The sequence below is a fragment of the Labrus mixtus genome, chromosome 9 (genome assembly GCF_963584025.1).
Source record: "Labrus mixtus chromosome 9, fLabMix1.1, whole genome shotgun sequence".
Lineage (NCBI taxonomy): Eukaryota > Metazoa > Chordata > Actinopteri > Labriformes > Labridae > Labrus > Labrus mixtus.
Window position 1 is genome coordinate 4,661,223 of NC_083620.1, and position 13,056 is coordinate 4,674,278.

At 38.5% G+C, this 13,056-nt stretch overlaps 1 protein-coding gene across 1 annotated transcript; it reads right to left on the reverse strand.

The window, feature by feature from the left end:
- Nucleotides 1–1,295: 1,295 nt before the first annotated feature.
- On the reverse strand, nucleotides 1,296–12,979 carry LOC132980114 (interleukin-18-like). Its single transcript, XM_061046041.1, has 7 exons — nucleotides 12,863–12,979; nucleotides 12,680–12,718; nucleotides 9,670–9,745; nucleotides 8,744–8,755; nucleotides 8,409–8,558; nucleotides 4,556–4,695; nucleotides 1,296–3,462 (listed from the first exon to the last, which is right to left on the reverse strand). The coding sequence occupies exons 3-7, from the start codon at nucleotides 9,734–9,736 to the stop codon at nucleotides 3,235–3,237; spliced, it is 597 nt and encodes a 198-aa protein (XP_060902024.1). The 5' UTR covers nucleotides 9,737–9,745; nucleotides 12,680–12,718; nucleotides 12,863–12,979; the 3' UTR covers nucleotides 1,296–3,234.
- Between the last annotated feature and the right edge of the window lie 77 nt (nucleotides 12,980–13,056).

Here is a 13,056-nt window from a genome sequence, read left to right on the forward strand (position 1 = left end):
CTCACACATCCACTTTGTGTTTCCTGTTGTCACCCACAGCTTAAGAATACTTTCTGTACATGACTGACGGTCATGTGTGCAGCTTTGTGGTTTCTGCAGAGAGCAGCAGGTGTTGACATGAGAGCAGAATGCCATCTGTTAGTATTTACCTTTTTCATCAACGGAAGCTACAAGGGAAGAGGGGTTATTGCATCATGAGATTTTCACAGATTCTTTAAGTTTCTGCAGCATACTAACTTGGCGAGTCCGACTATGACCCATCGCACCATTGTTGTCATGTTTGAAAAATGCTTCTGCAAATAATTAAAAAAACAACCGCGATGTTAACTGATTTTTTTTTTTTTTTTTTTTTTTCTCCGTCTCTGAATATATTAAGGCTCCACTCAGCAGCTGTGTTAAAGCTGAAGCGAGACGTGTCAATAAACCGATTCTATACCAGTAGCCCCCCCGCAGTAATCGACTCGTTTCTTGTTCTCCAAAACAGCAGCACACACAGTCAATATGAACCACTACTGCCTCTCGAAGCTGCTGTTTGAAAGCTTGAAAGAAGAACTGATTTCAGGTAAATGATCACATTAAGACGGCAAACAAGGGGCTAGCAGAAAGTGTTACATCAATCAAAGCTAGCAAGGTTATGTTGTTTTCTTAAGGTGAAGCATTGAGGCTACTTTTGCATAATTTAAAACCAATAAATCTCAAAATAAAGACTGATTCAGTAATGTGGTGATGAGTATTTTTCAAACATGGAACAGCACAGATATGACGTGTTGTAGCGAGACTTGCAGCGATGCTTTCTTCATACTTAGAGTTCCTCTGGTTTAATCCAGGTGGATGTCTGCCTGCTGCTCTACTGAAGGTTAATTAAAAGGCGTAGGGAGGAGATCTGAGGTGTATCATACATTCAAGCCATCCAGCAAACACACCAGCTAATGAAGTCAAGCGTGTACTCGTAAGGAGACGGTGTGTAATCCACAGCAGGGTCTGCTGCCGTCCTCTGCCGGAGACAGTCAGATAAAGAGCTTTGTAACAGACTGGCTCATGCTGTGCATCATGTTTAAAATACAGACGGCTTCATTTGTTTAAAATTTGCATTCACTTCCATTTATTCAAGAACATGCAAACTTTAATATCAAGTGCAGTCTGTTCACTGAGAAGAAAACAACATGGCTTCCAGTGTTGATGTCAACGTGGAACATTTTACTCTGCGTTTATTAGCTACACACACATCGCCTTGCATGCAGCTTATAATGACAGCAAGAATCGATGTTACAGGTCGAGCAGATCACTTTAAAATCTGCATTCAGTCTGTTGTCACTTTGTTTGTCGAATGCTCCTTTTGAATCAATCATCAATATGTGATATCTGTTCAATTCATGTCGTGTCACATTAAACGCACAAAATGAGATGTGGAAAGAAAAGTGTTGTGTTTCCTGCCTCAGCAGAATAAAGTTGGCTTTAAGGACTTTATTTTGAATTTTTTTTATTTTACCAAACATGATCACAGAGTCGACAACATCAGGAGAGTACAAACGATAATGTTATATGAAAGGTTACAAAAAGTAAAAAAAATATAATTTACTGCACTTTTTCACATTCAAATGAACATCAAAACATCGAAATGAAAAATGTTTTTAGAAGTAAAAATGAAAGCCTAATGAAATAACATTATATCCTTCACAGTTCTAAACTGAGTGGATGAACTGGGATTGATTCATTCACACCTTTATACATATCTGATGTCTTATTGAACACTTTCGAGATCCAAATGTAAAAATAAATATTAGGGCCAAGCAAAAACCAAACACAGGGTTTGTTAAATGTTGCTTTTTTGGTAACAACATGGAGGAAAATAGTAAAAAAAAAAAAACAATGTGCTCCTCTACTTTAAAAATGTAAAGAAACGTTTTTTATTTATTTATAAACAATTGTTCATACAGAAAAAACTTCAATGAAAATAATTCTTCCTTATGCCTCAACCTGAAACTCTACATGACAGAGTATTAGGGCCACTGTGGAAAAAGACTTCATAATAATAATAATAATAATAATAATAATAGACTGAAGTAGTAAAATTACAAGATTAAAATTTTATTTTTTGAAGCGCTGATCCACCATGTTGAATCTGACTTTTCACATCGCCACCTTCTCCCCTGTTAGCTCTCTGTTACTACTTCTTGATTTGATTTTTTTTATTTGATTTGTTTATTCCGAACATGTAAGATAAGACAAGGGTGAACATAAAAAAACAGACAGAAAACAAATTATAATTACAAACATTGGAAAGTATAATTCAGAAAAAAAAAAAAATGTGGACGCTATGCTATTTTTAAGTAAAAACTCTCCATCTATTCAACTAGCTTGTATTATATTTGTAAATTACTATGACTATGATATAATATATTTAATTCATTTCTATAGTTTTTTATAGTTTATTTTTATAGTTTATAAACTATATAGTTTAGTTTATAGTTTATAGTTTATTTATGTATCTTTTCAATGTCAAGTTATGAGAAAAACATATACATAAATGACCTACAGATTCTAAATAATACAATAACAAAAACAACAGCAACAAAAAGGAAAAAAGAAAAAGTCTCCTCGTTGCGAACGAGAAGTGACAGGTCCCGCCTTGAAGTGGCTGTGTGTAGTCACTAGTTTCCTCCTTTCAAAATTTAGACCAGAGTGGTTCTCAACTGGTGGGTCGGGACCCAAAAGTGGGTCGCGGAACCGTTTTCAGTGGATCGTTAACGTGCGCCTGGACAGAACATTTTGTCAAAAAGTCCGTGAAGCGCTTTAAAAATGTGTTTTTTGTTTCCTTTCCCTTTGTTCTGTCATGTTTTGTACCATCTGAGGTCCAAACTGCCCCATTTTTGTGAGATTTAGATTTTTTTTGATTTAGACGTCCCTCTCCTTTATATTTCTTCCCTCATAGCATTACTACTCTATTGTCAGTCCTCTTTTTAATGTGGCCATAATACTGTTAAACTTTGTCCAAGACACAACATAAAGTTGCCAAAGTTTTCTGACTGACATTAATGCTCATTTCATGTTGGCTTCTGTCTTAAACCAAATGTGTGTTTTTTGCGATTAAAAGGTACAAAAATGATGTTTTAACCAGATTGTTTAGTGTGAAACTGCACTTTTTCCCCCAGTTCATCTATTCTACAAAAACTCTGGTTTTCTTGAATCAGCATTTTAAAAACACTGTATTGAAAATAACACTGCAGAATTCATCTAAATTTTTAAAGTCAGAAACTGGGTCGACTCATCCACTTCATCGCTACTTTTATGACGCAGGACCAGTTTCTCCAGAGAGCGGTTGCTCTCATCGGGCTCTAACCCCAGGTAGTGATCTCGGTACATAGACGACTCAAACAGGTACCTGCAAGACGTTGATGTGACATTCACCCGGTAGAATATGACCTTGTTTTTGTTATCCTCAATGTGACCTGGAAGATCCTGCTGAAACACAAACCATTTTCTATTTACTGCATGTCACTGCCTCCTAGTAGACATGTAAACATCAGACAAATGTAAAGTCTAGGCTCATTATTCCTCGTGTGGTACCTGCTTGGTTAAAAAGCATTAAGAAACTGTTGCCAAAATGCAAAGTTAGTAACAAATAACCTTGTCACAATTAAAGATCACATACTATCGTCCTTTTCGACCAGTTTAAATAAGTCTCAGAGCTCCCTAAAACATGTCTGTGAAGTTTCTTGTTCTAAATCCACTCTGATCCTGTATTTGATCATGTCTATAAACCCCTCTATTTCAGCTCTGCTCAGAACAGGCTGTTTCTGTGTCTGTAGCTTTAAATGCAAATGAGCTGTGTCTGACCACGCCCTCTCTCTGGAAGGACTTGGGTGGCTCAGGATTTCTTGCTCCATGCCCAACTGTTTATGGTTTCTCACCATAAAGAAATGGTGAGAAACCACCATCTGCAGACTCAGAGGGCAGAACAAACACCTAGCTGTGGGAGTGTCACCACTTGGGGGAGGGGTTACTGCCCTTTGTGATGTCATGAAGGGAAAATCTCCAAAATACCTGTTTGAGCACACATTTTTCTGAAAAGTGGAGCAGGCAAAAGACAGAGAGGATGGACTTTTGAATAGGGGGTCTGTAGACAGACTACGAACACATATTAAACACACTATAAAACATGGTGTATTTTGCATAATATGTGACTTGAGCTTTTTTGGCGCTTTTTACACCCCAGGTCACACACACCACATTGACGCTAGGGCTGGGAAATCAATCGCAATGGTATATGAGCATATTCTATATGAGCATATTCTGTATGAGCATTTGCAAGAAACACAGGATGAAGGTAAAGCTCACTATCAGCTTCTCTCTGATTAATTAGCACCAAATTAATGGAGAAAAAAACATTTGTAAGTGTTCATTTTAGAAGGGATATGCTGCAAGCACATCTGTCTGTTTCTTCTAGCATGTGTACAGATGGAATGAAGATGTCTCTGCTCAGGGAAAACAGATCCACTCGAGGTGGAACGTCACACATTTTTAGTGATTAGTGAAAGTAGTTGTTTTTACTCACCATTTCCTCCGGACACACTTGATGCTTATTACTGCAGGACACCACCATATTTTTGCCGTCTTTGTTGGAGTATAGAATGACGGCCTTCCCTGGCCTCTCGCTCTGGTTTTCGTTGTAAAACTGGAAGTGAAATTTGCAGCCTAAAAGAAACACTTGGTAAGGAAGAGGGGACAAAGCAGCTTGTCGCATCAAATCCACTTGATTTATATCTATTTCATTTTAGTCTGTCCTCTAATGTTCTTGCTAACCCCTCATCCTATTGACTTCACACCTTGCAGGTTTATTTCTGAGGACCGAAGACAGACCACTGTCTGAATTGGGTGCAATTTAATAGGACAATGTAATAAATGTTATGTTTTATATCGCACTCAGGCTCTATTTCCCTGCAATATAAATCCTGATATAATTTTTTCCCATTCTGTAAATGTATTTTTATCAAATGTAATTTTGAGGGTTTGGTAAAAATATCTGTAGGGAGTGAGGTGTTCAGACATTTCAAATAATGGTGTGTTCAATTTGATCTTGGAAGTCAGAAAAAAAGAGTTGCTGATATGTCATCAGGAACGCCCCCCTGAGGTCGGAATTCCGACTCGGAAACTCAGAGCAACTTCAGTAGTCCAAGTTCAAATCCAACATGGCTGCTACGTGCATCAACAGTAACATGTAAGCTGTAACTTTTGTGTTTATTAGCAGCTTAGTCCTCTTTTTGTGTAATTATAAATCAATCACACTGAAAGTATTGTGCAGTTTTTATCTGTAGACATGTCGTCAAGTTATTTTTGTGCCCAAACTATCAAGTAGTATTTAGTTATCAACAGGTATAAGCTGTCAAAACAAAGGTACTCCTGGAGTCGACCCTGTTGCTTGTCCGACTTGCAAACAGAACGCGTTTAATTCAGGTGTGACGTCATTCCCAGCTCTAAGATCCAGAGGTGGGACAAAGTCATTGCTTTGCAAGTCACAAGTAAGTCTCAAGTCTTTGGTCTCAAGTCCCGAGTCAAGTCCCAAGTAAAGACAGGCAAGTCTCAAGTCGAGTCAAAAGTAAAGACAGGCAAGTCTCAAGTCGAGTCACAAGTAAAGACAGGCAAGTCTCAAGTCGAGTCACAAGTAAAGACAGGCAAGTCTCAAGTCGAGTCACAAGTAAAGACTGGCAAGTCTCAAGTCGAGTCACAAGTCCTAACCTTTGAATTTCAAGTCCTAAACAAGTCATTAGCTCTCTTCACCAAATGAAATGCCATTTTCACAGAGTAATCATTTGTTAGTTACACAAATCATGATTGCTTACTTGATTTTATTTAGCCTACTTATAACAGTACCAGTGTGACTGACTCTGTTTTGTTTATCTTTCCTAAATTCATTTTTTTCCATTTTTATTTGACTGAATTCTGTGTTTAACGGTGTGTTCCATTAGATCAGATCACTGATTTGGCTCATTTTATTAGATCATGTCAGGAAATTGAGACATTTTAAAATATAAATTAGCTCACCTTGTTTTATTTTTTTAAAAGTAGTATGCCTAGTGCCCAGGCCATCCATGCGCGTGATGGCTGGCATTCCGGTGTGTGCATGCATGCATGTGTGTGTGTGTGTGTGAGTGTTTGTGTTTGTGTGTGTCAGCTCCCTCCTGCAACATGCAAACAGAAGAGGAGCAGCAGCGAGAAGCTGCAGGTACACCAAATGCGCGTAAAACTCCTCATATATTTTATAAAAACACGTAGGGTTTTTTAATAAATCACACCCACATTGAGGCAAATCCCACGATATTCTGTTCACAGTTGATTATATTTTCATTGTAAAACTCTGTGATTCCGTCCGTGTTTTGTTTTTGAAATTATATATGGGACCTAAAATAACATTAAAACCTCAAGTATTTTCGAGTCATTAGGCTCAAGTCCAAGTGAAGTCACGAGTCATTGGTGTTGAAGTGCAAGTCGAGTTGCAAGTCTTTCATGATTTTGTCAAGTTGAGTCCAAAGTCATCAAATCTGTGACTCAAGTCCGACTCAAGTCCAAGTCATGTGACTCGAGTCCACACCTCTGCTAAGATCCAAGGTAAATGGAATGCACCCTAACTCTCTGAGCCTGTTTGTGGTGAAAACAAGAACATATGTAGGACATACTCTGCTCCAGCTCATTTTCCCAATCTCAGCCTGTCCTGCAGCACTCTAATCAAGTTAATACACAACGTTTTCATCTTCATTATTGGCAAACCCCAATTCCAGTGATGTTGGGACGTTGTGTAAAACGTAAATAAAAACAAAATACAATGATTTGCAAATCCTTTTCAACCTATCTTCTATTGAATACACTACAAAGACAAGATATTTAATGATCAAACTGATAAACTCATTTTGAATTTGATGCCTGCAACACATTCCAAAAAAGCTGGGAGAGGGGCAACAAAAGACTGGGAAAGTTGAGGAATGCTCAAAAAACATCCCACAGGGGAACAGGTTAATTGGAAACAGGTAAGTGTCATGATTGGGTGTAAAAGGAACATCCCCAAAAGGCTCAGTCGTTCACAAGCAAGGATGGGGCGAGGTTCACCACTTTGTGAACAACTGCGTGAGCAAATAGTCCAACAGTTTAAGAACAATGGTTCTCAACGTACAATTGCAAGGAATGTAGGGATTTCATCATCTACAGTCCATGATTTCATCAAAAGATTCAGAGAATCTGGAGAAATCTCTGCATGTAAACAGCAAGGCCGAAAACCAACATTTAATGCCCGTGACCTTCGATCCCTCAGGCGGCACTGCATTAAAAACCGACATCATTCTGTAAAGGATATCACCACGTGGGCTCAGGAACACTACGGGAAACCATTGTCAGTTAACACAGTTGGTAGCTGCATCTACACGTGCAAGTTAAAACTCTACCATGCAAATCGAAAGCCATATATCATCAACACCCTGAAACGCACCTGGCTTCTCTGGACCCGAGCTCATCTGAGATGGACTGATGCAAAGTGGAAAAGTGTGCTGTGGTCTGATGAGTCCACTTTTCAAATTGTTTTTGGAAATCATGGACGTCGTGTCCTCCGGGTCAAAGAGGAAGATGAACATCCAGATTGTAATCAGGGCAAAGTTCAAAAGCCAGCATCTGTGATGGTATGGGGGTGTGTTAGTGCCCGTGGCATGGGTACATTGCACATCTGTGAAGGCACCATTAATGCTGAAAGGTACATATAGGTTTTAGAGCAACATATGCTGCCATCTAAGCAACATGTTTTTCAGGGACAGCCCTGCTTATTTCAGCAAGACAATGCCAAGCCACGTTCTGCATGTGTTACAACAGCGTGGCTTTGCAGTGAAAGAGTGCGGGTACTAGACCGGCCTGCCTGCAGTCCAGACCTGTCTCCCATTCAAAATGTGTGGCGCATTATGAAGCGCAAAATACAACAACGGAGACCCCGGACTGTTGAGCAACTGAAGTCGTACATCAAGCAAGAATGGGAAAAAATTCCACCTACAACTACAGAGCTTCTCCTCAGTCCCCAAACGCCTCATAAGTGTTGTTAAAAGGAAAGGTGATGTAACAGTGGTAAACATGCCCCTATCCCAGCTTTTTTGGAACATGTTGCAGGCATCAAATTCAAAATGAGTGAATATATGTGAAAAAACAATAAAGTTTATCAGTTTGAACATTAAATATATTGCCGTTGTAGTGTATTCAATTGAAGATAGGTGGAAAAGGATTTGCAAATCATTGTATTCTGTTTTTCTATTTACGTTTTACACAATGTCCCAACTTCACTGAAATTGGGGTTTGTAGACCCAACACAAGTAATCTAACTGGAATTCCCCTTTTATAACAGAACACTGTTTCACTGGATCTGGCTGGATTTGTCTCACCAGACTTGCTCTGCTGCTGCTGTATATTCAAGTTTTGTGCTTGAAATTGCCCGTCATCACTCAACATCAGGAATTTGTTGTTGTTGCTTTGGATCCAACATTGACAGCAATTATTAGTTTTTCCAAAGGCGTCCGAATCCATACATTTATCTGAGAGGTGGGGAAAAACATAATATAGAACTGACACCATGACCCACATGAAACACCTCATTTATACCATGCTAAAGATAAGGATATAGAGGAAGAGGTGAAACTTAAGCCAAACATATTCAACAATTTGAATGCCTTGGGCTGTATATTTCTATTCTTCAAAACAATATCAAGTATTGTCTTACCTGTTTCTCCCACTTTGAAAGACAGCATTGGAGAATAAGAGACAAGATTTCAGTATTAGTATACAAACATGTAAAAAACAGTGGTGAGTATTTGATACATTTAGGAATCAATTCATGAATCAATCTTTATTTCTATAGCGCCAGATCATAACAAAAGTTATCTCAAGATAAACTGCAAAAGAGCAAACAAAAGACCTTACTCATCGTCATGTAACAAAAGAGCGGGTAAAAGACCTTACTCATCGTCATGTAACAAAAGAGCAGGTAAAAGACCTTACTTATTGTTATGTAACAAAAGAGCAGGTAAAAGACCTTACTTATTGTTATGTAACAAAAAAGCAGGTAAAAGACCTTACTTATTGTTATGTTACAAAAAAGCAGGTAAAAGACCTTACTTATTGTTATGTTACAAAAGAGCAGGTAAAAGACCTTACTCATCGTCATGTTACAAAAGAGCAGGTAAAAGACCTTACTCACCGTCATGTTACAAAAGAGCAGGTAAAAGACCTTACTCATCGTCATGTTACAAAAGAGCAGGTAAAAGACCTTATTCATCGTCATGTTACAAAAGAGCAGGTAAAAGACCTTACTCATTGTCATGTTACAAAAGAGCGGGTAAAAGACCTTATTCATCGTCATGTTACAAAAGAGCAGGTAAAAGACCTTACTCGTTATATTAACTACAAAGACCCAACATTAATCCATCATGAGCACTAAGCAACATGGATGCAGATGCAGAGAGGTTTATTGTCATTCTAGAGCATGTAGGTACTTGAAAAGGACCAAATAAGCTACAAGGGTTTCAGTTTAGAAGAAAGCAATAATGTAAAATACATCAATAACAAAAGAAACCATGGACTATAATATAGTCTCTCAAAACGGAATGTGAGACAGATTGCTAAAAAAAAGTATGCAATAACATTTACCTTCAAAGTAGAAGGCATCCTCAAATGTATCCACAAATGTGGCAGTGGTGAAGCCATTGGTAGCCATAATGTAGTCCTGGTGAAAAAGCAATAAATGAAAACAGTTGTGTGCGTCATTACAGGGCATGTCTGTGTCTTTTTGAGTGTCACCAATTTGTGGATCTGGATTTACAACATTTTGTTTGACTGAAGTTTGATTAAGGTGTAGAGGCATGCGGTCTTACCACATTGCTCTAGATTTCATGTGGGCCAGTGTAATATGTAAATAGGACTTTTATGTACACCTGTATGGTAGAAATGCCACCCACCATACCGGTTTTCCCTCTAATTTTCAATTTATCGCTCCACTGTCTCATTTGTTTCACACACCCACTTGGCTGACTTGTGATCCAAGCTAGTTCAATAAAGAAGGATAACAACTTCCACAATATAAACAATGAAGGAAATGGCAAACATCATGAGTGAGGCAATTCACCGAGGGACTTTCCCTTTGTGTTTGTCTGAGGTTAGAAACACAAACTTGAATAACTCTTGGCAAAAACTGTAAAACAGTAAAGATACTGTGTTTTTGTGGTTGACAATCAAACACACTTATGTCTAAATTAGACACATCTAACCTGTGCTGTCATAAGAAACCAGAGATTACACTCTATGAAACCTCAATCATTCCATATTTACACACTTTTGTACTTAATTGCACTGTAATTAGAAAACAGCTACACCTTTTTAAAAGATTGTATACTTAGTAATCAAAGACCAGAACCGCAAGTTCAGCATTTTTGGCTTCCTGATGGTTCATGTTGGTTTTCTGTAAGTGATTATATTTAGACACGGGGTGGAGCTGGAGAGGAGCTGGGTCGGCAAAGATCCAGTCTGTGGCCTAGGCTATTCTTTGTTAGCCAACGCGTAAATCACAGTGTCTTCCACAGAATGAGGTAAGGTTGTCAATCATAGATTCTCACTCATATTAATGTTCATGTTGAAAAGTACCAAAGCTAAAGATCTTCGATCATAATTTTTATGCAAAAAGCTCCAACAGAGAGAGCACTGTCTATAAATACGTTAGTCACATTTCTGTCATGAAATGTTGCGAACATATTTGGGCAATTTAGACAGTGTGGAGGAGTTTGCCTAAAACCTTTGGTTATTTAAAACAAACGTTGTTTATTAATAAAAACTAACCTGGTAAATCAAATTAACCGGACTTCTCATTATTATGTTTTCGGTCCTCTTGCCTTTTTTGTAGTGAAAAGACAACAATAAACCTGTCATGAAGGCGTCACAAATAAATGAATGTTTAAGGAATTCAAGATCCTCCAGCTCCCTGATAATGTCTCCCTGTTCTTGGATATCAACCAGGACTCTATTCACAGCTTACAACTAGAGGAGAAAGGTGCAGCCACACTACTCTGCAGATAGAAAAAACAGGGTTGAGTGTCTTCTTGTCAAAGGACACATCAGACATGTGGCTGCAGAGCTGGGGATTGAACCCCCAACCTTCTGATTGAGACTCGACCAACTGAGCCACAGCCGCCCACAGTTTTGGATTCTGGGTGTGTCCCGAACAGTGGAAGGAATCCACCATAATCCAAATCCCCCAGAAGACACACGCTAGGGACCCTAAGGACTAGAGAGACCAGTGACCCCGACCCATGTGATGTCTAAATGTATGGAGAGAGCAGTGTGTGACCACCTGTCTAAAAAACTTGATACCATACAATTTGCCTTAAGGCAAAACGTGGAGTAGTGGATGCACTAGTATAACTGACCCACAACCAGCAGGCAGTCAACAACCTGGTCCAGACATTTGGTGAAGACTCACTTGATCTTAACATCACATCCAAAGGCTAAAGAGTTGTGCTGTGGAGGCAGGGGAAAATCACTGCTCACAACCCAGGCCCAGCTCGTAGAGCAGGTTCAGTCTAAATGGATCACTTTAGCTTTAAGCAATGTCTTAACAATGACTCACATTTGCGTCACTGTTTTCAATGTTGACATGATTTTGCATTTCCTGATGCATGAACCTAATCATGCCTGTGTTTGTGTGTTTAAGTTTATGTACTTTTTTTTCTTCTCTTTAATTTATTTCAAATCACTTTGGCACACACTTTGTTTATTTTTAGAAGCACTCTTAAAATGTCCTGACCCCGATCTTTTGTTTTTGCAATAGGACATTTATTATATAACATATTTTGAGAACAAATAAGTTACATTTTGCTATAATGGATGTGTCAGGGTTGTTTATTCTTGTTGTCCTCAGGGCTCCAGTCATTAGTTCCTTGTATGTTACATTTGTTTGCAACGTGTCAGCAGTTTTCAAAATTTAGACTCATTTATAGACATATCTTTGATACAAAATAACTGTTGAAAGGAAATATATAACCGTCTGAAAATGCATTTGCTTTGGTTTTAATTATCTTTAAGCACGACCTCCATCTACAGTGCATTTTACTGGGGCATATGAGTCAGTACTAAATAGTCTCAAACACTAAAATGGAGCTTGGGCCCCTAGGGAAATGAAACAGTTTCCATTATTCTCCCCTGGATTACATGTGAAGATATTACATGCGTCCAGTATGCCCATTTTACAGAAATAAAAATGGTTACAGCCTGGTTAAAACAAATTGGTCTGAATAGCTTATTGCCAGTTGATGATGCAATAACATGTAAATATTGCATAAAGGGCTTCTAAGCCAGCATTAAATTCACAGCCTTTAAAACACATGAATGGCAGAAGTGAGGTCATTTGTCGAGGGAAGAATTCAATCGTGGATAATGCAAAAATGCTCACTGAAGACAAGGAAGAATTGAAGACAAGGAAGAATTGATGACAAGGAAGAATTGATGACAAGGAAGAATTGAATTATAGGTTAATACTGTATGTAGCCTACTGACTTATATATCCAGTCTAGCTGTTAAAAGTTAAAACCGCTCGTAATGAAGCCAAATGTAAACTCCAACTCGATGTAAAAACAAAAAGAGCCGTCATGTCATAAAACGTTCAGCATACCTTTTGGTGAAAGGGCGAGTTCCTCCTTCTTACTGTCACCTGTAACAGACAGGACACATACGATCTCATACGGTCTAATAACAACTTAACTAAAGTGTTTATCGTCCGGTTTCAAGTTAAGAGACTGAGAATAAGTCCTGCTTACTAGAGGTTTAGTTTTAGGTTTATGTTAAATAATGTTACCTTGTTTCCTGATAAGCCTCTCTCCCTCTCTCTCTCTCTCTCTCTCTCTCTCTCCCTCTTTCTCTCTCTCTGATCCAGCGGAGGAGGGAAAGCTTCAGACTGGAGGTGGAAGACGAGTCTCGCAATTTCCAGATTTCGCTTTAAAAGGAGCATGGCGGAAGTGAAAACTAAAGAAAGTGTTATTCCTGTTTCTC

Excerpts from the sequence above, each read along its gene's own strand:
- LOC132980114 (XM_061046041.1), bottom strand. The coding sequence starts at position 9,736 with ATGGCTACCAATGGCTTCACCACTGCCACATTTGTGGATACATTTGAG. Across the intron at positions 4,696-8,408 it reads GCAGCAGCAGAGCAAGTCTG|GCTGCAAATTTCACTTCCAG; the intron begins GTGAGACAAATC and ends TGTTTCTTTTAG. Across the intron at positions 3,463-4,555 it reads AAGTGTGTCCGGAGGAAATG|CAGGATCTTCCAGGTCACAT; the intron begins GTGAGTAAAAAC and ends TTTGTGTTTCAG.